The sequence below is a fragment of the Drosophila sechellia genome, chromosome 3R (assembly GCF_004382195.2).
Source record: "Drosophila sechellia strain sech25 chromosome 3R, ASM438219v1, whole genome shotgun sequence".
NCBI lineage: Eukaryota > Metazoa > Arthropoda > Insecta > Diptera > Drosophilidae > Drosophila > Drosophila sechellia.
Window position 1 is genome coordinate 25,389,451 of NC_045952.1, and position 27,872 is coordinate 25,417,322.

Consider the following 27,872-nt stretch of genomic DNA (forward strand, 5'->3'; position numbering starts at 1 on the left):
CCGAAAGATAATAGTGAATAGACTGACGTTTTTCAAAATGCGTATTATTTCAAAGAAGTTGTAATATATTTCATTGAAAAGCGATCATTTACACAATAACTTGCTAAAGTAGACATTTTTTAGGATTAAGGAAACAAGTAGCAACCTAGTGGATATGGAAAATGAGCTGTGGCCTAGCCCAGAAGATGGGGCTGAGCCCGCTGGACGTCGTCGCAACGCTCCTTAAGGTCCTCGGGATCCAGCTCCAGGCAGGCGCCCCACTCCACCAGGGTGATGCGATGGTCCTTGTTGGAGTCGCAGGACTCGAGGAAGGGTGCGATGCAGTGCTCGAGACTGACCAGCGGAGCACGGATGGGGAAGAGCTCGTGGCGCGAGACGGAGCGATCGGTGTCGCCGTCCAAGTCGCACCACTTCCACACGGCGGCGTTCGACCAGCGACGCGAGTTGTTGGTCTCCGCCTCCAGCTCCATCTGCATGTAGTGCTCGGTCAGCTCGTCGCGCTCGGCCAGGTCGCGCATCACGTTGAACAGCCAGTCGCGCATACGCCTGGGGAAGTCTTTCAGGTCCTCGCCCTCGCAGCTTCTGGGCTCGTGGCAAGCGCCGTAGTAGTCGATGTGCATGTGCGCGTTGTCCGGATTGGTGCAGCCGGGCTCTCCGCTGTCGCACCAGCAGCGCTGTTGGTACACGGAGCAGTCCGACGGCCAGGTCTCGTTGGTGTTGGTGCAGACCAGGCGGCGGGTGTCCACCTCCTCGGGGCACTCCAGGATGCACACGCACTTGGGCTTCTCCTCCTGCATCTGGCAGATGCGGCCGGCTCCGCAGCTCATCGTCTCGCACGGATCCACCTCGACGACGGGATTGAGTAGATTGTGATGCACTTCGGCCAGCCTGGAGGCTATCTCGTTCTCGCGCTCAATGTCATTGATCTGCGAATGGAATTCAGTTAGCGCATTAATTGTAATTGCGGTTTGGCTTGCGGCCACATGCCCTGCTCTTCTCCTCCAGCAGGCGCAGGAACTCCTCCTCGTCCTCATCGAGGTCCTCATCCAGCAGATCCTGGTCAAACTCCATGGAGGCCTGGACGTGGCTCACAGCCAGCAGGCCCAAGCCGAGCAGCAGCCAAAGGGAGCGCATCTCGAATGGCGATCTCAACTACAGGGATTTCATTTAGAAATATATTATATTTAGACTATATTTGGCAACTAACAAAAGTCGCTTTATAAATAAAGTACATTATCAAGACATTGCGATTGGGAAAACCGAAATTACTTTGAGATTAGCTGTGGCCCTGGCCCAACTTCTGTTTCAAGGATTGGTTTGCGACTGTACCGCGTGCTGCGTCGTTACTGTACTCCACTGGCGATCTTGTAACGACCAACTTACGGGGTGGGTTTTACATCCACATACCGTGCGGCGTCTTTTTGCTCATTAAAAACAATTGAAGAAGCCGCAAAAATCTTGCAGGGTTCAAAAGGTCAACGCGAATGTGGTGCGCAGATACAGATGCATTTCCTTTTATGGGCAATTTTATTTATGGATCTAAAGATCTTGTGGATCAACAAAGCCAACTCATTGATGGCGGAAGATGACTACTGGAGATGTGGAGTTTTTAAAATAGAACGATGGCAATAGAAGCGAAACCAGGTGATGGATAAAATCTCAGAATTTTCAATGTTTTCCTTTCATTTCCTTTTCTTGCTGCACAAATATGTAGTTTCCTCGCTTTTCGCAACCGCAAATTTGAAATATGTTTGGATATTTGAAAATTTGGGGCATGTTGAACACATGTTGAGCAGTTCGAATCGTTTATAAAATCATCTATATATGCAGATGCTCCTATTGATGCGAATATACCTGAGTACAGCTGACCCTAATCCTATTGCTAAACACACACAGGGCAAACTCAAGCCGAATTTTCGTAATCATTTCAAGACGTCGCCCCAGTTCTATGCTTAAACTTAGTACATGGCACATCATTGGTTGCCCAACGACACAGTTGGCTTATCAGGAACCAGCCCGACACCAGCCCGACTTGGCCCCACCGCCGCTAATCAGGATCGGTCGCTTCCGTTTTGGGTAGCGCAAGCAAGATGTGCTTAATCGTCGCTTTTGTGCCGCTGAACATCAAGTCAAATGCGCAGCTATGTATCTGGCAATTGAGAAATGTATACGCGATCTCGCGGAATGGGGCTTCCAGGAATATCCGAGAGTGGGATGCTGCCGCAGTGCATTCCACATATTGCACACATATATATATATATGTATATATCCGATATACTGCACATGTGTTTGTTTAATTATGCCGAGGAAACTAGAAACAATGACGTGATGCAGTGTCCAAGATGCAATGTTTGTGAATTGCGAGTGAAATTGGACCGAACGCAGATACAATCTACTTGAATTGGCTGAAGTGCAGTTCGCAGTTGACCTTGCAAATCACTAGACTAACTTTTGCTTCTAGTGAACTCTCTTAGGAACTCTCAGTTCTGACCAATTAACTGGCCAATTTCATCGAAAATTAAGTCCAATTGATTGACTATTTGCCAATGAGCAAGGAACATTGAACTTGAGCAACTCGAGCCCGAGCTTAGCTTGCAGAAATTTGAGGAACAAGCAAAGTATCTGTATCTGTATCAGTCACACACTTGTTTTGTCAATCCGATTACGACACTCAATCCTTTGTTTCACTGTGCGAAAGTACTCACTGTGCGTTTAATGAAAAGTGTTTCCCTTCAAATGTCTAATCGCGTTGGCGGATGGCAGGCGACTGTTTGCCTGTGGAAAAGCTTCGGAATGATTACGGATCGCCAAAGTGGAGCATGGAGCATTGCCCATGGTTTTGAGGTCGCCTCCAACGTGTTGGCTCCCAACATGTTCGCTTGGAATAAAAACACTGATTGCTTCGATTTCGGCAGCTCTTTTTTATTGGTCTCTTGCTTGTAAACACATAAAATAAATGGAGTCCTCTTCTACATACCTCATAGGTTATGGAAATCTTGAGCTCTGGTCTTTTGAAACAGGCCACTCCAGCGTTGCTCCGGGGTGTTTTTTTTTTTTTGGAAAAGAAATAGTTTGTTTGCTTAGAAAAGCGTAATAAAGATTCGATAACATGCTACACATAAGGTAGAAACTTAAGAGCACTTATAAACACTTTAGTATATCCTAGATGAGATCCGTTACTAACTTACCTTACGAATTAACTTTGTCTCAAGCGTTTAATGGCTTAGTTTGTAGAGTAGAGTATGTTTAAAATTAGAGCGAAATTGGTTTGTTAACTAAATATAGTTTATGCTATCGCTAAAGAGAAAGAGACTTACATAACGGCAGCTAAAACAAATACATAGTGTTGTTTTTAATTTGTATTTATTTAAAATAAATATGCGTATGGGTTTTCATAGAGTTCGGTTAAGTGATAAATTGTATCTCGATAATGCAGCATAACGAATCTTGCAAATTGTGGACTAGACCTCTCTTATATCAGTACTGCATTATATATAAAGATCAATTCAAAGCCCTTGGCGTGCACTACAGCTTAAATATAGGAGAGAGTCGAGAATAAATCGTAAGTCTAGTTAATCCGAAAGCATATACATTTTCTTAGCACTTTTTTTTTTGGGGTTTATGCCATGATATATATACAAATAAGAAGAGATATATGTAGTGGATAAATTAACATCGTGTGAGACGAGATAAGAAACCTTTAACATCAATACATTATATAAGTGTCCGATTCTTGCTTCTTGTAAAAATTGACATTTGTTTTGATATCATCTCTTGTGTACATTGATAGTTAAGGCCACGCCAGTCAGCCCTGCGTATGATTTGATTTGAGTCGGGATTCGGCTTCGGTTCGCTTCGCATTCTTATATTCTTGTTTCTTGTGTTTTTTTTTGTTTGGACGTATCTTCTTATTTGAATGGTTTAGGTAATACATAGGCATCTACGATTAAACTACTTGTTTTGGGCCAATAAGCTCAGGCTACAACTCCGTGATTTATGTCTAATTAATTGATCATGATTGGCAATTGTTCCTCCATCCTCCAACATTGCACAATCCTTCACCTTGCTTTACAGAGAGAGGATAAGATTTGAATAGAGAGCTTTTTGTAATTTTGTATCGTATTTGGGCATGTTCTACGATTCAGAGTTTCATAATTATGTCTAGAGTAATTCGAACTGGAGAACAGCTCGCTCCTCGCAATACGTTGTATAAAATAGTTATATATAGTCTGCCATAGCTTAGGTCAATCGTAGGGTAATCAATGGTATAGCTTAAGTGTAGAGTAAAATCGTAGTTAGTTGTCCTATGATAGAGAGACAATGCGTTAAGTTTCCTGCTTAGTAACTCTAAGCGAGTGTGGCCTAGCTTATGAACGAGCTTACTAAAGAGTGTCTTGATTCTTGAGCTTTAGCCGCCCAAAGAGCATCTAAATCAAAGAAAATTTTAGACATTAGTAATTACAAATAAACATGTACTTCAGACGTAGTGCATCAATGGCGAGTAGTATATGCGTATATGGGTATATTGGTGGCAAGACGTATTTGAGGTAGCTCTTATGCATAGGCCACATTCAAAAGAAACGACTAATGGCGGGTACGGCTACTCACCCAATCTAGCGGCGATACTTGCTGTTGGCACTGCCTCCAGTGGCCACGGAGCCATTGGATACGCCCACAGCCTTGGCCCCAGTTGACGGCGGAACGCTTCCATTAGGCGGCAGTGGCCCAGCGTTGTAGCCAGGATATGCTGGTGGTTGAGGAGTGTCTACAATTAGTAGCTGTTCAAAATTACAGGTCTTTAATAATGGATTATACCTACGGTAGCTGTTGGGCGGACCTGCCGAGTAAGGATTCATGCGGTTTGCATTCATATTGTTATGCTTGGATGGTCCGCCTCCGTAGTTTTGCTGATAGCCAGAGCCGAAATTTGGTTGTGGTGTTGGCTGCTGTTGCTGAGACTGCTGCTGGTGGGATGGAGGAGCTGCACCCGGCACTGGGGGCGGCATGTTCCAGTTACCTGGAGCCGGCGGCGGTGGTCCATTGTGACCCATGGGTGGTGGCACTGCTCCAACTGGCGGCATCTGTTGCACTGGTGGAGGACAACCCCACTGGTTGGCGTGCCACTGCTGGGCACCCGGTGGTGGGGGTGGTGGTGCATTCCAGCCATTTTGTTGCGGCGGCGGATAGGGACCCCAGCCGTTCATCTGCTGCGGCGGTGGCTGCTGGTAGTAGGGCGGCATAGCCGGCGGAGGTGGTCCCCAGTAGTTGAAGTTTGGTGGTGGAGCGGACATCGGTGCCGGTGGTGGCTGTTGTTGGTAGGGGCCCATGGCCTGTTGTGGCGGCACTGGCGGTCGAAAATTAGGTGGGGGCATATTGCCATTCGGTGGCTGCTGTCCCCCACCCTGCTGTTGCTGCTGCTGATTGAGCGATGGCTTGATGGCGTTGGCCATACCACCTGGCTGCTGTTTGTCCTTCTTCTCCAAGTTATAAATGGACTTCTTGACGTCCACGTGAACGTACTTAATTGCATGTTGCTTTTTAACTAAAGAAGATGAAGGTTGATATTTAATATCTAATATTTAGCATTTTAGCTTCTATGCTTACGGATGGCCTTATCCACTGCATCGTAGTCGTCGAACTCGACGAAGGCGAAGCCGCGACGCTTGCCAGTGGTTTTGTCAGTAAGCAATTTAACGGAGACCACATTCCCGAATTGGAGGAAGTATTCACGCAGGCATTCCTCATCGTGGTTATCCTTAAGACCGCCTACGAACAGCTTCTTCACGGAAATATTGGTCTCGCGCGATTCGCGTTCGGGACGGGGCAGAGCACGCTTGGCTTCCACAGTTCTGGAAGCGAAAGGCCTCATGGTATAGATCTATTCTAGGTACGATATGACCCCCCACCCAGACTATACTTACTTGCCGTCGATGATGTGCGGACGGTTCTCCTGGGCCCTGTCGACCATGAGGGACTTTGTGTAGGTGATGAAGCCGAAGCCGCGAGATCTCTTGGTGGCAGCATCGCGCATCACCACAACATCGACCACCCTGCCCCACTGGCCATAGAACACCTTCAAGTTCTCTTCGGTGGTGTACGGGGCCAGCCCGCCGATGAAGAGCTTACGCAAGTGCTCCAGCTCGCATATGTCCTACCGGTGCAGAGGTGGAAAGTGGGTTGGCATATTTGGGTGGTATGTGTGAAGGGAAACGAATATGGGTGCGTCACTTGCTAAACCGCATACATGCACAGAAATGTATGAGTATGTACTTACATCTTCCTCGCGATCTGCAACCAAAATCACATCGGTGGACTCGTCCGATTGGAGCTCATCCTTCACCATCGTGTTAGCAAATTAATTATCACTAAATTTAACCGAAATTAAGGAACGAAAAACAAGATTGCTCGTTGAACGTTCGAAGCGACGTGAAAATTGTGCTGTCAGCAAGCGAATCATTGATTCGATACACCTACGCTCTCTGTTTGTTATCGATAAGTTGGTTAGGGGTATTCTTGAAATTTCTTAAAATTGGAATAAAACGAACTTTTTCTAAAGTGCCAGTTTCCTTACTATCGTAAAAATAAATACATGCACGAATTGGAAATGCGACAGCTGTCAAATTGTAATAAAGTTTTTCAGAAGCAAAGCCAAAACCGCCAACACATACTAGTCTCTTTATGCCTTCAATTGAGTATTCAACTTAAGTTCTGATGTCGGATTCGCCCCATGAGGAGCACCGCTTGTGCGGCCTGGGAAATCACACGCTGAGGTCCCCGTATCGCGTAATCAGGAATCCGCACCTGCTGAAGTTTGGCCAGATGATAAACTCTGAGCTGCGGTCGCAGCCACTGTGCCTCTCGTGCTACACGCAACTGGTCCGGCTCTACCGGCTGAAGAACAACAATGCGAAGAGACACCTGGCAAACAGACAAGCAGCCAGTGCTATTCTCTCGAGGAGCAGCAGTGAGAATACTCATGAGTCCGCGGGTAGTGTGTCTACAACGGAATCCTCGGAGGAGCAAGGATCAACCACCAGCGCAGCGCCAGCAGCGGCTGCTCAAAGAGCAAGAAGCCAGTTGGTGGAGTCCAATTCTTCCGACGATACACTTTTCTCCGATGACGACCCCAGCTCGAATCTGAGTTTGAATGCCGTGAATGGAACGCGTCTACCGAATGTGCAACCGATTCCGAAAAGGCGCCAGTTTGTACATCTAAATCATCAAGCCATGGCCATTTATCTGGCGGGAACTACTGGGGGATAATACTTTGTTGCATTTTGAATATTTTCATAAATTCAATTTGAAATAACACTGTTACCATCTATGTTACCATCTATCGATAGTTTTCGCCATGTTATTAGCAGCAGAAACAGCTGGGTGAACACCAGGGCTGCATTATTGTTTGTTAGTTTTGCTGTTTGGTTTTTAATAAATTTCCTGGGTTTCCTCGAAAAAACCTCTCTTATATAAACAAATCGAGTGCAAAATGCTGAGTCCATAACACACGTAAGTCCGTTGGCAAGAAGTGAGTGATTCCTTCGAATAGTGCAGTTCCTACAAGCTGTTATGTTTTCACAATGGCCTTTATTTAATCTTAATCTAAACAGTTTAAAGCTCAAATAAATGTAATTAATTAGTAAGTATTAGCAAATGTTAATAGGCGTTGTTGTTTCTCGGCGTCGCTGCTGCTGTTGTGGTTGTTGTTGTTGCTGGCGCTGGAACTGGTCATCGATGTCGATGAAATTGGCATCCTGCGTGTTATCCTTGGGCAGCGCTGCCGGCGTCGCTGCCGCGGCATAGTAGTTTAGGCCCACGCCCACCGCCACGCCCCCAGTGACGCCTCCGGGGGGCATGGTCGTGGCGGCCTGACCCATTATAGAGCTCATAAAACCATTGGCCACGACAAAGTTTCTGAAAAATTGATTACATCAAAGTACAAAATAATTTCGAGACGGGACACAAGCCACCCCCTCCGGCAAAAAATATGGAAAAAAAGATATCGTCTAATTGGGTCTGTGTGCGCATAAATGTCGTAAAATTAATTTCGTGTTAATTTTATGTTGGCCATCAATTAAACTAGTGACATTTTCCTAAATTACTTCCGTTTCGAAAATGCAGGTATAAATACCCAGTTAAATCCTCTTCACGAGCTATTCATCAACCTTAAATTTATGTGTATTTAATGTTAGGTGATTCAATCATAATCCCCATTCATACATATGAAGCACAAAAAGATTAAAATTAGTTAAAGGGGAAACCCACCTGTAGTGCTGATCGATTTGAGCCTTTTCAATGCGCTTGTCCTTGGCCCTGCGATTCTGGAACCAGATCTTGATTTGCGTTTCGGTCAGGCGCAGCGTTTCCGCCAGCTCGAAGCGACGACTCCTGGAGATGTACTCGTTCCGATGGAACTCCACCTCCAGGCGAAGCGTCTGCTCCGTGCTGAAAGTGGTCCTCTGGCGGCGTTGTCTTCCCTCCTTGCGACGCCTGCGAGCCACTGAAAGTCAGAAACATTCATGCTCTCATTACTATCAATTTGTATAATATGACTATTAGTTATGTATATCAGTGTGTAACAATAACGACATCCGTCGGATAGCATCATTTTTTCACAGCCCACCCACTTCCATTTATGGCCAACACAATGGAGATGTTAGAGCGAAATTAATCTTACATTAACAAACCATCAAGTTATGAGCGGGACTAAACGTTTTCGAATGTGGTTGCGTGTTGCTGCGTCAGTTAAACAAATAATTAACCACTCCGATCCGTGGTCCGTCGTCCTTCCTTTTCAACCCCTCCCCCCACCCACCTGCCAGGATTCGTGGGTCGCGTTTGTGGTGCACATTAGAAGTGCATTTACCACGTAGTTTCTGTTCTCTATGTTTTTTATAGCTCGCTTTTCATTTCGGCAATCTATGCTGATCCGGGAAAGTTTTAACAATGCCAACAGCTGGCTTGCCATCATCATCAGCATCACCATCATCATCCTCGTCGGAATTCTCGGCATCATCCGCTATTTCGAGTTTTCCATTCTGTCGTTTGATTGTTTGCATTCGCAGTGTCGTCGACGATGAAGCTCAACCAAGCGCACATTATGCCCCACTTCATCCTGCAACACCGAGCACCTGCCACCGAGCAACACCCACCACAACCACCCACTCCATTGTGAGTGGTGCGGTTTAGAGTCTAATTGATGTAACAAGGCGAAGCTGACAAGTTGCTCGTCGCTCGTGGGCGGGGGAGGTTTCCCCGGGAAGGGGTTGCTTTGTGGGCGTTGTAATCTCTAGCTCTTGCTTGATTACCCCTAGTCCGGATGGCTCTGGAGGGGCTTAAGCTCTACCCTGATCCTTGCCGAAGGTTTTTTTAAATCACGTGTGAAATTCGATAGCCAAGTGTCCTTTCGGACGGTTTGTTGTGGCTAAAAATGAGTCTTCCTCGCTTAACCCTCCTCGCTTGCTGTTTGTGTTTGCTTTTTTAGGTTTCCTGCCGAGCTCAATTACAATGCTAATTTTTTCAGGCACTTGTTATTTTTTGAGATTGACCAAAAGTTTGGCTTGTAAGTTGGTTGAGAAAAGATTTTGTATCTTAATAATATAAAGACTAACTATTATAGTAACTACCCAGCTGGTTTAGCATTGAATATATAAACTATTCCGAATCTAAAAAATGCTTGCAAATGTAGAATATGTTTCTGCTTGAAGAAAAGGTTTCAAAGTTGCATCTATTTACCCCATATCGATATGCCTTTAACTTTGATTTCTTGCTTACGAATGGGTAACTCATTCACCCTTAACCTGCGATCATTTTCATTAGCCGACTCATTTCCATGTTTCAATATCCCCACCTCATCCCCACACCTGGCCAGTGGCCACCTCATCAGGAGCAAACGAAAAAGCCGCAAGTAAACGAAAACTTTCACGGCTCAATGCGTTTTAATTTTTTTTTGGCATTCGGTTATTTTTTTCCTTGGCTAATTTCTCTGCATTTGGGAGTCAGCAGCTCATTGTGTGGCATTGGTTGGTTGCCCCACCTTTGTTTCGCTTATTTTTTCCCAACTGATTTTACATAATCCTGGCCAGCGCACTCGCTGCGGAGATGTGGGGATATTCAATATTGCAGCACTGGCGATTAATAAGTTTTTTGCGTATCCGACTTTTTTGCAGTTCCTGCGGAACGAAGTTCATCTGGGCTGCACCTGCGCAGGCGTGTGAAATGCTCATCACTTCCTCTGGGCCTTTTCAATCGTAACTTTCGAACTCTTTCGGGGATCGGGCGGAAATGTTGGCTCCCCTGGGCTTCAGCTGTCCGCGATGCTTGCTCCTGCGACGTGGCGCCGAGCGTTGGGCCTCACTGGCCCGCCAATTGTCGGGCAGCAGTTCCCAGGATGACGCCAGCAGCAAGGATGCGGCCGCCCAGGAGGCAGCAAGTGGCTGTCCTCCCAATAGCACAAGGACGGGCAATGACACCACCAAAGCCAAAGATAAAACCACCAAGGGAAGGAAGCGGCTCAGAAACATAGAGGTAATGTTTTCAGCTTGTAATTATCACTGCTATCATAGGTTAAATATCAGTTGGTAAGACTGTAGTTCGTTGCAAAGAAAGGATCATCGATCTAGTATGTTAATACACAACTTAGTGCAGTTTTGTAAACGTCTCAAGTTACTGAGATGAGCTATTCAAGGATCTGAAATGTTTTCACACTCCTGAATTAACTTTCTAGCTTGAAAGGAAAGTTACAAGAAGGAAACTACTTGGAAGAATCATTGTACTGTCCAAAATATAACTGGTTTTTCCCTTTGCAGATACCTCCCGAGCCCACCACCTGCTGCATGTCGGGCTGCGCCAACTGCGTTTGGCTGGACTACGCACAGACGCTGGCCAAGCTGCTGGGCGACAACGACGAGGAGGCGCGAGAGATTGTGCTGAGCAAGATCACCGACCCGAACCTGAAGATGTTCCTCAGCCTGGAGCTGCGCCAGATGGCGAGGCAGCGGGAGGAGAAGGCGGCGGCGGAGAAAGCAGCGAAGCAGGGAAAGCCCAAAACATCCTCGCCCTCGCCGTAGTACAAATCCCCGGTTACCCACTATCTAAATATCTAGTTAGGACCAAATTCGTAGTAGCTCAAATTTACTCTTGTACTTAGTGTGTAAGAACTAAGAAACCTCACAATAAACATGTAAGAGTTAAGATTCTGGAGGAGTTATTTTGCTAGTTCTAAAGTTGCAAATATTCTACACATTGTTAAAAACCATTTATTTCAAATGTAACTACTCACGAAATGCGGAAAAGCCGGCGCTAAAGTGCGGGTCACTCGGAAATCCGGTTGGGAATGCGTGCGGCAGGCCAGGATTCGCTGTTCCACCGGCGGCAATAGCTGGCGGCGGGCTCACGTAGCTGAGTTTCTGGTGCACCAGCTGCGGCGGATGATGGTGATGGTGATGATGCTGCTGGCTGGGATGCTGGGGATAGTCCTTGGCGTGGCCGTAGAAATCGTAGGCGGGATATGCGGCTAGCGAGGTGCGCTCATCGCTGATGGAAATGTCCGGCGAGGAGACACTACCTCCATCGCTGTGATAGGGCGTGTCACAGGGCGGCGGCTTTCGGGCGTGTGTTCCGACGTCGATTTCCCCATTTTCCGAGGAGCGCGTTTCCAAATGCCCGTACAGACGTTCGAAAAACTGTCGCGGCGACGAGGGACGCTGCGGCACGGATAGAATCGTAGTGTTCGATATGGGATCTATGCTGTCGCTCCTTTTGATGGCCGGCGAGCCGTCGGGTGAGCCAATCTCAACTTTGTGGCGTTGCATTTCGTTAGAGGATGTGCCGCGTTAGCTGTCCAAACTAATCACTTGGGTAATCGGCGAGCGACTGAAGTGCCACAAATAATTCTACTTCCGCTGGTCAAGCGACGCTTATCCTGACGTCGACGTTGGCAGAGGAACTGGGTGAAAAAAAAACAAAGCAAATTACGCGGCACATCAAAAAATTAACAGCAGCAGCGGGGGCGCCTAAAATGCTGCTTACTAATAATAATAATAAAAAAAGGATACCCTTCCCACCAGACACCTGAAGTGTGGCCTGAAACCCGTTTTGATTGGCTGAGGTGCCGTACGATTAACCCCTAATTTTACTTCCGGCCAAAGTTTCACTTAAGGGTGGCAAGCAGTGCACCTAAATAAGCTCCGCCCACTCTTCAGCAAGCAGTATTCAAGTGTTCATGCAAGCAGTTTGTACGTGCAGTCCCTGGCTTAGCCAAGTTTCTTACCACATCAGCGCTTAGCGAGGACAGCCCCCTTATGAGCGAGATCCCTAGAGATGGGCAAACAACATTGGCTTCTTCATGCATTTTTCAAACTACCACAAACGGTCCCTCTAATTGGCAAAAAGTCTATATAAGCAACCGAAACGCGCCACTATCTGTAATTTTACATAGCGCGCGCGAGGGATCGAATCAAATCGAATCGAATCGAGTCGAGTCGAGTCGAGTTCGTGGATTATATCAGCATGGATAATGTGTTCCCAAAACTTCGGTGCGTAAACGTGTGTTGTTTTGGGAAAGAAGTATCGATGAAGTGATAGTGATCGATAGAACGAATACGAAAACAAACGATTACGGTTATGTTGCCAATCCGTCTGCGCTGCGCAACCGATTCGCATGTACCGTTAGTTCGCGCAGCTGTCGCAGCCACCGAAAGTGCCAATAAAGAATAATAACAATAAACAAAGACCAACAAGTGGTGACGAAAATAAGAAAAAGGTACATCTCTTCGATTTAAGCCAATTTCGATTTTGTTTACCCCATTCCCCCCCCCACTCGCTCCAACCACGCAAAATGAGAGCAGTGCAAAACAAATAAAAACAGAGACAGAAATTGCAGCGACTTTTGTTTGTTGTTTTCGGTCCGGATATTAATTGAATGGCTTTTATTTGGCACGGCGTGCATTTGTGTTTGTTTCTCTGACGGCTCTGAGCTGCGTTTGAGCAATGCAAAAATATTTTGGTAAAACTCGTTTCGTTTCGTTTCGTTTAGAGCTTATTTGGCTTAAGCCCGCGAGTGTGTGATTTTCAGTCGCCGACTTTTTTCCATCCATCAATTTCGGTTTTTGTTACACTGACATATGCAAATTTTTTGAACATTTTTCGTGCGTTTTATTTTTTTTAGCTCAATTTATAAATACCTTCTGGTTGAAATTCAGACATGAACATGGATTTAAAAAGTGATCAAACTCGATTTGAAACAATTGCAAAACATTCACATTTAATGAATTACAAACAGTGACTTTCAATTTATACATAAATTTGTGCCAAAAGAGAACTAAAATTTGGAAAGACCATAAAATAAATTTGAAAATATTTAAGCATAGTGTTTTGAATCTTTAGAATGTCTTTTTATTTTTTGTCGTGTGTAGAGCCTCTTCGGCATTTCCTCCTTCAGGCGATGTTTAATAAAGCGAAACCCACATGTTGTTCATTCTGTTTTCCATCCAAAAACAACGGGGAAAAAACAATAACATCAGCCTTTTCATTCCCATTGACATTTATGAGCGGCGCTAAGGGTGCATGCTGCGCTCTCGCTCGCACACAGCAACTTCCTGCCTCTGGCCGTCCCGCTCGTACATGCATGCGTACAGGCGTGGGCGGAGGCATTCGAGAGGGGTTTATTGTGGGATTTCTTTTGATTCCCTAATTCCCACCGCGGGATTTCTCGTGGGCTCGTTTTCATTATCCTGCGCATGCGCAGCATATTACGGGAAAATTGTTATGGAAATGAACGCGGATTGTTTGATTGATAGAAATGTCGCGTACTTACCAATTAACAGCGCAACAACAACGACTAACAGCTGTTGGCAATGTGTGTTGTCCGGTTACCGTTAGAAATGCGAGTCTGAGAGAATAGTAATGCAAGTGGTAGTAAACATACTAGTGACGAATGCACATGGGTGTTAAGCAAACGTACACTGATTGCTTTGAGATAGGAAATGTTTGGGATTCAAATATCTTAGGATCTGCTGAAGATTTTGTTTACAAACATTGTGCGATTCGTATACTTTTATATTTATTAAGATTTTGTGTTTATTTTTATTTTGCTGTATATATTCCGGTATGCATTTCCCTTGAACTTGATAAAAAAAAACTCGCTTGGAAATTGGAATCGCTTGCTCCATTGGGAAAGCTAAAAATACTTGCCGAGCCATTCGAGATCAGTTTTATAGCCTTTCCCTACTGCCGCCACTCCAAAGTGATAAAGATTGGCACGCATATGCGAACTTCTGAATCGCACCGTACTAATCCCACTGTTTATGCTCCCTTATCTTTGCAGTGCCAAAAACGTCTGACACACTTTAGTGACTTGGACGGACGATCGTTTCACTAATTGCCGACACACATCATTTGCCTAATTGGCGGTGGAAAAGAGTAACAAGTGCGAAACGAGAGCAAACGTCGAGCGCAAATTGAATTTACGGTGCCCCATCAAAGTCAAGTCGGCCGACTCCAACTAATTTAATGATCAAAAGTAACACATTTTTTTCGCATTCGGCGGCAGCCGCTGAGCGGTGTTAATTGAAAGTGTCACGCTTCGTCACAATAATAAATATAATTCCCATCGACTGGCTTTCGTCTATGTGAAGTGAGTGCCCGAGTGAAATGCGGTCGGTGGAAGTGGCCCAAAGCGGCCCATCTGCCATCTTCTGGCTCGTCCAAGTGCTAGTCGTGGGGGCGGCACAGGCTGCCACGCCCTTCGCGAAGGAGTACCGCAACGCGGGACTCTTCAATGGCAACACACTCGTCGATCTAGACGGTTCCACCACCCTGGACATGGGTCAGGAGAAGCCCACCAGCAGCAGTAGCGGCCTCAGTGGGGGCTTCAAGTCGGAGTCGTCGGTGGTGCTGCCCGGCATGCAGCAAAATTCAGGTGGGTTTTAAAATATACTTAAGATAGATATATTTAAAAGATATTAAGATTATAAGCAACACTGTTCCCTTTTTAGTTATTTTAGTTGTATAGCATTTGATTTTATGTGTGTTTTCAACTAAGTTTCTCTATGTTTCCATCTGTCCTGCTAATGGACTAAGTGGAGCCATCATCTTAGTTCTTCCCAGAATTATACGAACACAAACTTCATTCATGCTCGCCTTATCATACCCAAAAAGAGCCCCGAATATAGCGTGTGTGCTCCAACGCGGAAAGAAGGAAGTATTCACTTGGCCGCCGCTTCAGGTATAAAAGCATTCATATACATACATATGTGCCGGCGCTTATCTAACCTTATCGCACAACTCTTCCTGGGACCCTTTTGTGTCCCCCGATCGTGTCTTCGGTTTGTTTGCGACCTGCGCCTTGGCGGCATCATATTTCCGAAATGGGGAGGAGAGCACACAAGAGTGGGGAACAGATTACTCGAACAAGTGTATCTGCTGTCTGCCGCTTGTCTCTGCCTTTTGCATTGTGTCTGTCCCGGTTTGAGATGGTCCTCCCCAGGTTTTTTCCCTGGTAATTCAATCTCAGCTGCACTCGAGAGCGAAAGAGAGCGATATGAGTGCTGCCCAGCTGGCAACCAGGATGTCAACCGCAGCTCCAGGTTCCATATACCCATGTACCCATCCCAATTGCAATCCCAATCCAATCCCATTCCCATTCCCGTTCCCGTTTCGGGCACGCTCGGCACATCCGCCAAGCAATTTTCCTGCCTCATTATAACGAGATTAAAGCGTAATCACGGGGAGAAACTGAAGAAGACGTGTGCTGCAATGGTAGAGACCCAGTTGGGGTTTCTTTATAGTTTTAATTTCCATTGCTCATTTTGGGGTTCTTCGATCTTTGCCAAAGTGCGAACTTCCTGTCCCTGGCCAGTGAAAGGGATCTTCGGTCTCGAGTGTTTACCTTTCCATACTGTGTCGCCTGGCTTTTTGGCCAACCGAATTCTGTTTCTTCATCCCCTTTCCCCCGTTCGGTATTTCGACTGATTTAAATGTCATTTAAGCAGCTTAACTTGGCGTTGCTCTTGGCTGCTACGTTTCTGATTTTTATGTTTTTACGACGGCATTTTTAAGTTTAATGGTAGTCCCATTTTATGAGCGTGAAAATGAAAGTACTTTCGTCAAGTCACACTCACTGTCTCCGTCTCCGTGTCCGTCTCCTTTCTCCAAACCCTATCTCCCTGCGTCGGCCTTTTCTTTTGGAGTTTTGTGGCCCTCGACTCGACTTATGACTCGACAGCAATTTAGGGGCTTGGGTGAACTTACGGACGTAGTATATTTGTGGCTTTCTTAAATGTGTCATAATTAAAGGCAACACATTTTCGTGGGCCGATATGCTGGTTGGGATTTTCCATAACCCTTGGCCAGATTTAGATCAGCTTTGGATATGGTCGAGATCTGTGGGTGGCCACAATGCCCGGAGTAGTATCGAATTTCCCTAGCTGGAAACCCATTAAATCTTCACAGTCCATTTCCCTTATATTACGCTATTTTCAGGCATTTCCTGAATTCCTCGAGAACTGAATGGGAGCCCAAAAGACCGTTAAAATAGTTGCACGTCTTTGTGAATACATTTTAATGCATCATTAATGCCGTGTTCTTCTATCCCTCGACATCTCCATTCATCGCAATTCCTGGACATTGGCCAAAAATATGAAATGCCCAAGGCGGACTACCTGAATGTTCTCTGAGCTGAAAGAGAGTTTTTCGTTTTCGGGTGCCGGGCAGCAGCGTAAAAATTTCAGCAAAGCACGCAAACTTTGGCCCAGGGACCAGTTTTCGGTAGACTGGGTCTTTTCTTGGTCTTGGCTTTGGTTTTGGCTTTGGTCTTGCTCCGAGTGCTGAGTTCCCAAGTTCCCCAGTTTCCGAGTACAGTACGCAGGCGCAGAGATCTTGGCAGGAGGCTGTTGTCGCTGCCGTTTCTTTGGCTTGGGGTCCCTGGCACTTCAACTCTTCAGCATGTATTTAGATAGGCCAACGTCGAAAGATACAAGCGCCCTGTATCTGTGAGTTCGTGTTGCGCTGTGTGTGCTAGCGCATACAGACGGGGTCAGAATTATAGCACAAGTAGCTGAAGTTCTCAAGATCAACTGGTAATCTAAAGAATCCGAAAGGATTTGGTACTTTTAGCTTATTAGAAACTTGGTAATAATAATAATATTTAAGATGACATTTGCGTCACTTTATTCAGTTTATAGTTCATAGTTTATTAATATAGTTAACTGATTATCTTCTGTGGCTTAACAGATAAGAAATCGTGCCCGTAGTGAGATACATTTGCCGAGGCCTTCCATTCCGACTGCTATTATCTTGCCCCCAGTTGTGTGTGCCTCGGCCAAACAAAGCCAGCCGACAATCGTAAAAACTAAACGACGAGAGAATTTATGAGGCCTCAGCCGTAGTGGAGTCTCTACACTATTCAGTATTCTGCATTCAGCATTCGGCTTCATCTTGAGCGGTATATATGGTAGATCAAGTGCCAAAGTCAGAGGGAACGGGCATTCCTTCTCGAGTTAGATAACAGGGCCTCGGCCAGGTTGTGTGTCATGCAAATGCAGATACAGATAAAAACCGAATGCAGTTTTGCAGTAAGCATATATATATAAATCAAGGCAGCAGGTAGCACAGACAGGGCAAACGACCCAAACGATTCTAGCTGAACAAAAAAAAAACGAAGAATGCGAGGCGCAAAGTGCGAAATATCCCACAGAGAAGGTGCATCTGTTAGATGCATTTTGCGCTCAGCATCCCGAGCATCGTTCCCTTTAGGCTCATTCTGAATCACACATCCCTCCGTCGGTTAACGTTGCCACGCTAATTTGACGAAAGCCCATTTCATGGCATTTTTCCAGCACGGCCAGCGATTTCATGCTCCGAAATCGGACTCTCCGCATCGTACAGGTAGTTTTTAACACCTGAAAACCGAATCGTTTAGTGTGCGCAAGTGTCTAGCCTCCATCCACGTCCACATCCACGTCCTCGACCACGTTCACGTCCACTTCCACATGGACTACCCACCCACCTCAGGGGCCTCGTGTTTACACCTTTTGCGAAAAGTCAGGGAAAATGAAACGGTTTCTTCGCATTTTATGGCCCAAACCTGTTGTGTTGCACCCTCCCTCCCTCTGTGAAATTTTCATTCTTTTTTTGGTTTTTTTTTTCTTTTTTGATTATCCCATTGTTTGTTTTACCAGGCGTTTGTTGTTGCTATTTATTTGTTTTTAATTTTACATTCAAAACGAGAACAAACGCGCACTCGGTTAATGGATAAATTGTGCAAGGCGCTGGAGGAATATATATGTATATAGGAGGAGTATATTCTATTCGATTTGTTTATCCAAAGGTGGAAAACATTTCGGTGCAGTGCAGCCGCCGACTTTCTATATAGGCAAATTTGGTAGATTTTTATCTACAGACAGCATTGTTTGCTGTTTTGGCCACGGGACAAGACGGCAACCCAACTAACAACACAACCGAAGCAAAGTGCAACAATTTGGGGCCATAAACCAGCCACCTACGTTGAATTTAACCCGGCTCCCCCCTGAAATTGCATTGGCAAACAAAAGACAGCACTACGTAAACAGGTGTCTCGAAATGTTTTCCTTTCTGCGCTTTTCTCCCCCCTTTGCTTTTTAATTTGAAGAGTAACCGAAACTTTTTTTTGTTTTTTACTTTTGGCAGCGGCCAACGCATTTCCCTCCCATTAAAATGGGGAAAAATAAAACAAAAATCTCCTCCCACACATTCACGCAGCTAAGCAGCAACTTTCGATTAGAAAGAAAGTGCCAAACAAAAAGTGAATGTTACCCAATGAGTGGAAGACAACGGAGGTTCAAACGAAACCCAAAAGTGCCATAAAAATATGCTATAAACGCAACAAAATCTCAGAAATCAATTGTGATCTAGCCGCGACTCTTTCGCCCGCTTTCAGTCTGTCTCTTTCGCTTGCTTTCAGTCCGTCTCTTTCGCCACAGAATTCCGACAAAAAGGGCAGGGAGTGGAGGCGATATATACGCGTGACGTAGGCGTTTCGATCCGGCGCCGATCTCTTGCGATCGTGTCGCCCTCAATGCTAATAAGATTTAACACGGAGACAAAAAGTTGGGATTGATATATTCTGGGTATAATGAATCACACTGCGAAACCAGATATATCTATAGTTTACTGCTATCTTATGGATTGAAGTGCCATTAAGGATTCTAACTTGTTGTTAGAACAATATTTATTGTAAAGACGCACCAATTTGTATTCACTTTTGGAATTATTTTGTTCGAATCGGAAAACTCTTTTTCTTTGTGTCAATCTTTTTTTTTGTGTTCCAATATTCAGCTTTCGAGTGTAATTTGAATGTGTCTCTGTTGGTTTATTTGGCTCGCTGATAGCCGGCTGGCTGTTTGCCATAAACATCTCGTAAATTGAAAAGCGAAGTCACTAAATTTGAATCTCGGCACAGCAGTTGAAGTTCATTTGAAAACTTGACGAGAATACAGCTGCAGATGCGGGCAGATGCAGATGCAGATACAGATGCACATACATGTGGATGCAGAGCATGTGCAGCCGCAACGAATGAAATAAAAAAAAGCAACGAACTAAACTGAAAATTAACAACATTATTGTGTATTCATTATGGTTCGGTTCTGACGTCCCACATGCAGCAGTTTGTCTAATTGAAATAGAAATCTCTGTCTCTCCAGCCAGCAGTTGCACAGATGTTTTATTTCAAGTTTAGACTTATGTTCTGGCTCACTCCATCCATCCCTGTCTGCCGCCCTCCCTCTCTCTTTCTTTCACTTGACATTTGAACTTCGGCGTGCAACAACCGCAACATTCAAGTTGCATAAATAACTTTTGTTCCAGCGAAGACGTCGCTTTTTGTCTGCTGCTCGCTGGCTTGTTTGTTTGTTTTTGGCCTTTTCCTTTTTCGGCTTCTTATACAATGACCTAGAAATTTGGCTTTCTTTTTTTGGCCTTTGTATGCACATGCTGCAGAAGATCCATAAATTAATGGTACAACCTCAAGATATGGTTAAATGCACAAACAGTGACATTGCTTTATGGTGGTTCTCAAAGCGGAGGTACTAAATTCAGAGAACGAGGAAATATCTTTCGAATTTGTCATCGATTCAATTCAATTCTAGTTGCTATAATCTGATTCATTCAAAACCAATTTCAACTTGCTCTTTAAATAATTAGTTATGAATAAAATGTTTAGTAGTGAATGCCAGCCTAATCATTACATTGATGATAAGCTTTATTGGTTATACAACTACTTTTTGCTATTTTTAAAAGTGAAATATTATGCTCCACCCCTCCAAACTATCCCCGTTTAACATTCAAATATTTTCTGCATTTATTTTAGCAATTTCCCAATCGTTTAACATCGCTTTGACCTCCACCCGAGGCGCCAGCCATCTCTCCGCTTTCCTTCTGCACTTTTTAGCCGCTTTTTTTTGTGCCTGGCACCCACACGGAAATCAAAGTCAAAGCCACAATTATTGGCTATAAAAATACAAGAGGGAGAAAAATTACCAATTTCGCAGCTGAAATGCTTAGCAGAAATTGCTTCCGCACTGAGCAATTTGTCACGGCAACACACCCTCAGGGATCTCGGATCGAAGTGCCGCCATATGACAGAATCGGCTGGCAGTGCGAATTATAAACCGTCTGATCCGATAAATGATCAAAAAGCGCAGCGCCGACATCGACGGCCTGTTGCCAATAAACAGTCAATTATTGCAGACAGTCGAGTGCATAAAATTAAATTCGAATGGGCTGGGGGCACATCCGTCAGTCAGTCACTCAGTCAGTCAGTCAGTTAGTAACTAACTCAGTCAGTTACGCAAATCTCGCCAACAGGCGCGACAGCAATTGGCCAACACTAAAAAAATATGATCGTAAATTTATTGCATTGATATTAAGTAACTCGATAGCCTCTTAAATCCAAACTATCCGTAATCAGCTTATACTTACAAATATGATGTTACTTTCTTCTGGAATTGGCACTTTCTTTGTTAATTTTATAATAAAATGGGTTTAAATACCATATTTTTTTGCGGTGCAGCAAAGATTTGCATTGCTGCTGTTTGCTGTTTGCTGGGTTCGCTTACCTTGCTTCGACTAATTCGACGACGACTGGCTAATTTATGCCAATTTATGGCATGTGGCCCCACCCCTTTGGGGCGGCTGCCCGCCCACTTTGCCACCCAACTGCGGGTCGTCGTGAGTGGCGCAGGGCCATATCTTATCGGCCGATAAGGCCATTGTTGGTAAGTGGACAAGCAGATCTGTGGCAACACACTGCCTGTTGTGGCGGCATCTTCTCTAAGCCGCTTACAAGGTAATCTCTGCGTAGCAGTGGTGGCAATATTTTGATCAGCATTTAAATGCCTTCGAACGTTCGCATTCAGAAATAACCCAAATTTTTGTGGCTATTAAAAACTTTTCTTTCAATTGAAAATGGCCTGAGCTTTTGCGTTTGGTTTCGTTTGGCGCCAATGAAAATTTCATCATCGGCGACAAATGTTGTTCGCATTATTTTTGGGATTTTCTTTTGGCCGCTCTCTTCGCGGCGGCACTAAAATTAGTTATTTAAACGACTTTTTAGTTACACGCCGAGAAGGTCGGGGGTGTCCCATGGCTGAGTCATAAAATCGTTATTTTATAGCCGCGTTTACATGCTTGACACAAAAGTAACCAATGCGCTTCATTAAAATGTAGTAACATTTAACATGTGCGTGTGTGCACTGCATTTTCATTATTCATAAACATTCCTCAAAAGTTGATGACAACTAATGGTTCTTGCTATGTATATGAATGTGCTCAATTTAAATGGTGTAATATCTAAGATTGGTATTTTATCAGTGCATCTATCTATTTAATGGAGATTTCATTTTTTTATGACATCCCATGTTTCTCCACATACCTCATCAATTTAAATGCAATAACACTTAAAGCTATGCATTTATGAAATGAATTTTCATCATTCAATTCGTTGGTTTCGAAATATTTCCATCGATCTGTTCTATCGTTGATATGCAAATGAAAACTTTCCACAGCTTTATCTAATGGCTTATCGGACTTGGGATCGCATTCAAAGAATTTCGGTTTCGAGTGCCATCGATTGATATTGATGGGGATCAAGAACTTATCCACTTGATATGTACATTGTTACACACTTCTCGATGTGTTTTGTCATAATTTTAAACAATTTATGCACATTTTTCCACACGTACCGTTGGTCGCCGAATGGCTTATCACGTTTCTAACGGTACCCGGTCTCTGGTACTGCCCCCCAACTCCAAGAACTGCCCGTAGTATCCCTGCCTGCCCCTCGGGCGCTTTTCTGGCTCTTTGTTCGCATACGATTATCGACTGTCTTCGGAGGGGCAGGTGAACGAACCTCATTTCTGGCATGACTTTACGAAATGATCGATTTCATTGTTTTTCGCCAGCTGTCTATTTCACAAGTATAATCATTTTTGAAATATGCATATCACATAATTTATGCACGACAACTTTTAGCTAATGAACCAGACTCCCGAAAGAGTTCGCTGTTAATGGTTGATAATTAAGGCAAATTTATGGCAAGAGTTCCCTGAACCCTCCACAAATATAAGATCATTCTGAACTTTCACCGCAGCCAATTTGACGTTTGATGTCCCATGAAAACGAATTTATAAGCGTGCCGCTCTCGGCCATCGCCCCATTTTTACCATTACCCCGCCCACTATTTATTTAACAAGAAACAAAAGTGTTAAGACCCGAAAAGAAATGTGTTCACATTCGGGCTACAAGTTAATTAGCCACAGAAATAGACAGCGAAGGAGCGCGAGAACAGATGAAAAGAAACCAATATGAAAGCTATAGATGTAGATACAAGATACACGGGCATCCATGAGATAGCCAGCCGGCCGTCCATGTCAACAAACAGTTCGACACGCTCGATCGACCATTAAAATTGTTTTGCCCGGCGATCGGTGAAGTGAATGTGAATTTCATGTTCCATTGGCCAGAACTCTTTCGATCCCGCTCAAGATCGGCCCATTCCCGCCATATCTGTCACAGATCTGAAGGGGCCTTTGGCAATCATAAATCTCTCAACACCTCGCTGAGATTTGATCTAAATTTACGCTTAATAATAAACGCTCGGTTCCTGCCAAAAGTGAATCAAGAAAAAAAAAACAAAGATACAAACACATTATTCGCAGGTCAAAGACTTGTCTGCCTAATGGACACTCATACGCAGCGCTCTCTACTTTTAAATAATTGCAATAACCAAGGCCCACATCCAACTTGACCAAGTGCTTCAAAATGAGACATGGCCACAACGGATTTTGGGCCATAGTGCGGTGATTGATCGTTCGTGCGCCACTCTAACAAAACGAGAAGCTCCCAATCCCAATCTCATAAAGTGGAAGGAAGGATGGGAAAACCACTTCAGTACGCTCATGTTTGGTAGGCTTGTTTGCTGTCTTTCTCGTTTTATTGTCTTTGCGATCGTTGACATTCGATTGCTTCACCATGGTCAGCAAACGATTGAAATCGTATATGTGTTGCACAGTGCGTTTCAAAAGTTGTCGGATAAGATAGCATATGCAGCAGATCATAAGGAGTTTCTTGATCTAAAACCTAGAAATTTAAATTCAACAGCTTGCAATTAACCCAGTTAATTAGTTAATTGGTCTTTCAAAAATCACCATTAACAAGCTGATAACAGCTTTAGCTAATGAGCATTGAAATTCAATATTTTCGAGGCGCACTGTTGCGCCCGCGTATCTGAATGTTTCGATCTAAATATAGCGGGCGCCGTGACACTTGACTATATCTTGTATCTTGCATCTCGAACGCTTGACCATGTGCGGTTAGTGCGACCAGTTTGTGGGCGTGTCGTCGAACGAACGATCAATGAGCGACCAAGACAGAGGTTAATGCTAAGGCGACCAAGGCTAGTGCATCGTGGAGCTGTGGATCAATTGAGTGTCGCGGCTTTCAGGGGCTTTTCTGTTTTTGTAGTCCAGTGTTCACAGTTACATACCGTATCTATGCCTTAAAAGGCGGCTGTCTTTGAGCCTCGTGTGTCATTGCCGGCCGGAGGGGCTGAACGCACATTAGCGGTACAGAAAGGCACAAACCCATCATAGCCATATCAAATTTCGCGGCTAGGCCAAGATAATTGATTGGTTGAGTCGGTCGGTCGGTCGGAGCTGTATCTGTAGTTGGAACTTGGCTTTCGGCTTTGGGTTTGGCTCAAAGTCAAAGCCGCACGCCCGCAAGTGCTGACATTTGTTCGGTGTCACGACTCGGCAAACTGGCAGCCAGAAGACAACTCCTGGCATCTTGAAGGCACAAACAGTTTGTGTTCTAAGTCGGTCGCATTGTCAGTTAGTCAGCTAGTCGGCTAGTCAGTCTGGCTGTTAGTCACTCACGAACTGTGGAAACTTTCTTCCGTGCCGCAGAATGACAGCGGCAGAAGTTGCACAGCCCAAAGGAGGCCCAGCATCCACCCAGATGCTCATCATGGTGTCATTGATCCCGGGCCATCTCTTCCCAGTTGCAGCATAACAGGCATGGAGCATTGTTCTGCAGGAGGCACAAGTCGCCGTCTTCGTGGGTTTTATCGCCTTTTGTTGATCGGCTGCAGCTTGCGGTACTTGCTCGGTTCAAGAGTCAGCACTTTCTAGCCACAGTGGCGGTCAAAGAAATATCTCACAGGATAGCTGTTATACCTCAAACAGTTGTAAGCCTTTAAAATCATACTTAAAGTGAGATTAGAGCATCTTAACAGTCGCTTGTTTTCATCAGTACCCACTTGCTCAAATTGTATCTTTATCCTTTTTTTGCATTTAAGATAAATCTTTGTTCTAAAGCTACTTTCTTGACCGCTTCTGTATGTACTGCAACATGCAGTTGCAGTCGCAGTGCCAGTGGCAAATGCAACCAACAGTAACTGGCTGCAACATTTTTGCGAAAATTAATTTAACAAGAACTGACGACTAATTTTGCAAGTGCCGTCATGCCCCCCAATCGCCTTTAAGAAGCCCACAAAATTTCATTATATAGAAATTTTCGATTTTGGGTAAGTTTTCTTTATGACTTCATATGGCTTCGGACAGCTGCAAAGTTGGCGGCATCGCTTTAATAGCCTCAACTTTTGGCAACAAAATACGAAAAACGAAAAAGAAAATAACAAACCGAAACTTGTTTTGGCCACAGAAACTGGTTCTCTTGGCCAAAGAAGAAGTCTTCTGTTGTTATTTTTTTTTTTTTTTTTTTTTTTGGATTTTTCGTGAATTTGTTTCTAAGTTGGGCAAAGGCGAAATAATCTTTGGGCCGGCGGCGCAGGCCAAGTCAAAGCTAAGAGAAGATATTAACTAAATGATAATGCTTAGCAGGTAGTTAAGGGCTCGGTCCGTCCACGAGCTTAAGCCAGCTTCCTCCTTCCCCGATCTTCTCAAGCGGAAGTCAGCATTTGTGCTTTGGCTTCTATGGTACTACTACGTGCTTTTGGCCAAGTCGCTGCTATTACAGTTCGCTGGCTTTACTGGCGATTTCCGCTTCTGTTTCCACAAAACTCTGATTGACACAACGCAAACTCATTGAACCAACAAGATCAGAACGTGAAAATCCACTTGAAAAACCGTCAGTCAGTCAGTCAGTCTGTCGTGTCTGTCTAACTGACTGTTTGAGTGCTGCCCCCAATGGAAATTCATTTTCATCGCCTCAATCAACAATTTAATTCAATTAAGTTTTGAAATGTTTGCGGCACGTCGGCCGAAACTGCATGAAAAAATAACAAACACTACTGCAAGCGAAAACAAAGCAGCAGCAAGAATGCAACGGCAAGGCGCACCAAATGTGTTTAATTATCAGAAACGGAATTTTCATGAACCACCAACTAAAACAAATGCCAATAAAAAAATGTGCATAAATTTGAAGACAGGTCTCTGCTGCCGGCAGAACGTGCAATTGGCCACTATGGAAAATCGTTTGGGAATGTTGGCCAAAAACGTTGCGCTGTTGCGCTCTCTTGGTACTGGCTAGTTCGCCAATCTTGGCCAGCAGTTCGTTTTCCCAGGCAAGTTCACAAGGCAAATTGTGCATCAGATGAAAGGGGAAAAAGTGGTTCAGCCAGAAGTATTATTATACAATATCTTAAAGTCGTTAATAACATATTTTGCATAAATAATTCCAATTTGGAAAACAGCAAATAGGTTGGAGAAGATTGGGCGAACATCAGCATCATTGACCTCTTAAGGAAACATCCATAAATATTGCAGAATAGAAACAGCACTCATTTGCATAATCGTTTTGTCACTCGAGAGCGGGATTCTTTTGCGTTGATTAATGAATGTATTAATATAGCGTTAATGACTTGGACCGGGAACATTCATTCCAGAATTAGCTCAGATTATGCCAATCCGTTGAAATCTGGTTCCTGAGAGCTCAGAGCTTCACTTTAAGCTGCTTAATCCCAAACTAGTTTGGTTATTTACGCTACTTGGTTATTTACGCGGGTATACGTTTTAATTTCGCCAACTGTATTCGGCGGAAGTTAGCGGAATCTCTGGCGGGATCTGGCTGGATAAGTAAAGATACAGATACATATATCTGGTATGTGAAAACTTATGTTAAACACTTGGCGCAAGACCTTGAAAGGCAGACGGGTGGAATTCTCTCCGTTTCCTCCATAAATTTTGGTCAGTTTTGTAATATTTTGGCCATAAACAAAAAGTACTGAAAAATGGTTTCCCTTCTGATTTTAAATGTATATATTCCTCTGTTTCGACCAAAAGTAATTAAGAGTCTCATTGAGAGCCTGAATGAATCAATTTCGCTTGGCTTCACACTTGGTGAGAATGCAATGCCAAAGGCAGCGATTTGCAATAATGCTGATTATATGATGATATCATATGCGGGAGGAGTGTTTCTTCTTGGCAATTAGCCGATCTGGGTGTTTTAGCATTCACTGGGTAGTCAAGCTGCCTATTACACACATATGTATGTATGTAGAACCCCGCCTGCCGATTGCAAATGCGATGACTTTGGGGGCCCGACGGGTTTCAGACGATCTTATATAACCAGCTGAATCGTGACTAATGGCAACAGCTTTGCGTTTGCTAATATGCATGGCGGCTTATCACTCACTTCTACTTCAGAGTATCTTCTGCGAAAGGGGGTCAGAAAAATAAATACTAACCCGACCAGACTTAATTTGAAATATTAGATACTCTACTACAACCATCTCGAGAGGTTTTTAAGATTGTTTTATTGTTACATTCATTATCTTAACAATCAACTACACTCAGCTTATCTATTGTTGTTACAAGTCTTAGCATTGACCTGAATGCAAAACCATTTATAGAGCTTTCCGTGTAATTGCACTTTTGATAACAGAGATGCTTCTTAGCATTATCTTTTATTGATATTTAATCACATCATTAAGCTAAGTAACAAAGTCTACAGGTCAATGGAACTAAACACTAAAAGACTTTTTAATATAATATTGAATGACGAAATAGTTTTCAAGAACTTTTAATTTGTCATCAGATCTTCATATACTCATGAAATCAGAAGCGTGAGAGAGCATTGAACCTGTAAACTTATCTTGTATTTCTTCATTTTTATGACTTTTGGAAGTTTCCATTTCGAGAATGTTGAATAGTTTTTACACATGCCCAGCGTAACAAGTGGAATTTTAAGTATGGGAGATGGAAAACAGTGAAGAAGGTGTCTGGAAAACAATTAAATAATAAAAAGTATCTCTGAGTGGGATATACATTCATTTAAATGCCTTTTAAAACAAGGCAAACACTTTGAATCATCGCCATTAAAACCCAGGATGACAATGAGAAAACTAATAAAACTTCCCGCAAAGATTCCCAGAATCTAAG

General features: G+C 44.1%; 6 protein-coding genes across 11 annotated transcripts in view; 3 read left to right on the forward strand and 3 right to left on the reverse strand.

The window, feature by feature from the left end:
- Positions 1-28: 28 nt before the first annotated feature.
- Positions 29-2,813, reverse strand: LOC6617093 (SPARC). Its single transcript, XM_002041384.2, has 3 exons — positions 2,706-2,813; positions 988-1,152; positions 29-926 (listed from the first exon to the last, which is right to left on the reverse strand). Exons 2-3 carry the CDS (start codon positions 1,132-1,134, stop codon positions 174-176), a joined length of 900 nt encoding a protein of 299 aa, XP_002041420.1. The 5' UTR covers positions 1,135-1,152; positions 2,706-2,813; the 3' UTR covers positions 29-173.
- An 88-nt stretch (positions 2,814-2,901) lies between these two features.
- LOC6617094 (ribonucleoprotein RB97D) lies at positions 2,902-6,462 on the reverse strand. Of its 5 annotated transcripts, none has more exons than XM_032720496.1 (6): positions 6,275-6,462; positions 5,922-6,151; positions 5,605-5,849; positions 4,820-5,542; positions 4,609-4,765; positions 2,902-4,304 (listed from the first exon to the last, which is right to left on the reverse strand). In XM_032720496.1, the coding sequence occupies exons 1-5, from the start codon at positions 6,341-6,343 to the stop codon at positions 4,614-4,616; spliced, it is 1,419 nt and encodes a 472-aa protein (XP_032576387.1). In that variant the 5' UTR covers positions 6,344-6,462; the 3' UTR covers positions 2,902-4,304; positions 4,609-4,613. The 5 variants fall into 5 exon arrangements, with proteins under 5 accessions (XP_032576387.1, XP_032576386.1, XP_032576388.1 ...); XM_032720495.1 differs by having other exon boundaries at positions 2,902-4,427; XM_032720497.1 differs by having other exon boundaries at positions 2,902-4,747.
- A 58-nt stretch (positions 6,463-6,520) lies between these two features.
- Positions 6,521-7,287, forward strand: LOC6617095. The gene has a single exon (XM_002041386.2). It carries the CDS (start codon positions 6,712-6,714, stop codon positions 7,261-7,263), a length of 552 nt encoding a protein of 183 aa, XP_002041422.1. The 5' UTR covers positions 6,521-6,711; the 3' UTR covers positions 7,264-7,287.
- A 277-nt stretch (positions 7,288-7,564) lies between these two features.
- Positions 7,565-11,810, reverse strand: LOC6617096 (homeobox protein rough). Its single transcript, XM_002041387.2, has 3 exons — positions 11,279-11,810; positions 8,263-8,497; positions 7,565-7,911 (listed from the first exon to the last, which is right to left on the reverse strand). Exons 1-3 carry the CDS (start codon positions 11,808-11,810, stop codon positions 7,644-7,646), a joined length of 1,035 nt encoding a protein of 344 aa, XP_002041423.1. The 3' UTR covers positions 7,565-7,643.
- On the forward strand, positions 10,258-11,190 carry LOC6617097 (oxidoreductase-like domain-containing protein 1). The gene is made up of 2 exons (XM_002041388.2): positions 10,258-10,524; positions 10,806-11,190. The coding sequence occupies exons 1-2, from the start codon at positions 10,282-10,284 to the stop codon at positions 11,064-11,066; spliced, it is 504 nt and encodes a 167-aa protein (XP_002041424.1). The 5' UTR covers positions 10,258-10,281; the 3' UTR covers positions 11,067-11,190.
- Positions 11,811-12,423: 613 nt separating the features above from the next.
- LOC6617098 overlaps positions 12,424-27,872 on the forward strand; it is a 28,961-nt gene continuing 13,512 nt past the window's right edge. Inside the window, exons 1-2 of one of the 2 annotated variants that reach the window (XM_002041389.2) lie at positions 12,424-12,760; positions 14,324-14,917. In XM_002041389.2, coding sequence (XP_002041425.1) covers positions 14,650-14,917 — 268 coding nt within the window. In that variant the 5' untranslated portion in view covers positions 12,424-12,760; positions 14,324-14,649. The remainder of the gene's footprint in view (positions 12,761-14,323; positions 14,918-27,872) is intronic. The other variant, XM_032721219.1, reaches the window with a different exon arrangement.

Coding starts and splice junctions, on each gene's coding strand:
- LOC6617097 (XM_002041388.2), top strand. CDS start 10,282: ATGTTGGCTCCCCTGGGCTTCAGCTGTCCGCGATGCTTGCTCCTGCGA. Junction 10,525..10,805: donor AGCGGCTCAGAAACATAGAG/GTAATGTTTTCA, acceptor TTCCCTTTGCAG/ATACCTCCCGAGCCCACCAC.
- LOC6617093 (XM_002041384.2), bottom strand. CDS start 1,134: ATGCGCTCCCTTTGGCTGCTGCTCGGCTTGGGCCTGCTGGCTGTGAGC. Junction 927..987: donor TGCTGGAGGAGAAGAGCAGG/GCATGTGGCCGC, acceptor TTCCATTCGCAG/ATCAATGACATTGAGCGCGA.
- LOC6617094 (XM_032720496.1), bottom strand. CDS start 6,343: ATGGTGAAGGATGAGCTCCAATCGGACGAGTCCACCGATGTGATTTTG. Junction 5,850..5,921: donor CCGCACATCATCGACGGCAA/GTAAGTATAGTC, acceptor TTTCGCTTCCAG/AACTGTGGAAGCCAAGCGTG. Junction 5,543..5,604: donor TGCAGTGGATAAGGCCATCC/GTAAGCATAGAA, acceptor CATCTTCTTTAG/TTAAAAAGCAACATGCAATT.
- LOC6617096 (XM_002041387.2), bottom strand. CDS start 11,810: ATGCAACGCCACAAAGTTGAGATTGGCTCACCCGACGGCTCGCCGGCC. Junction 8,498..11,278: donor CGCCGGCTTTTCCGCATTTC/GTGAGTAGTTAC, acceptor TCTGACTTTCAG/TGGCTCGCAGGCGTCGCAAG. Junction 7,912..8,262: donor CAAATCGATCAGCACTACAG/GTGGGTTTCCCC, acceptor TCAATTTTTCAG/AAACTTTGTCGTGGCCAATG.
- LOC6617095 (XM_002041386.2), top strand. CDS start 6,712: ATGTCGGATTCGCCCCATGAGGAGCACCGCTTGTGCGGCCTGGGAAAT.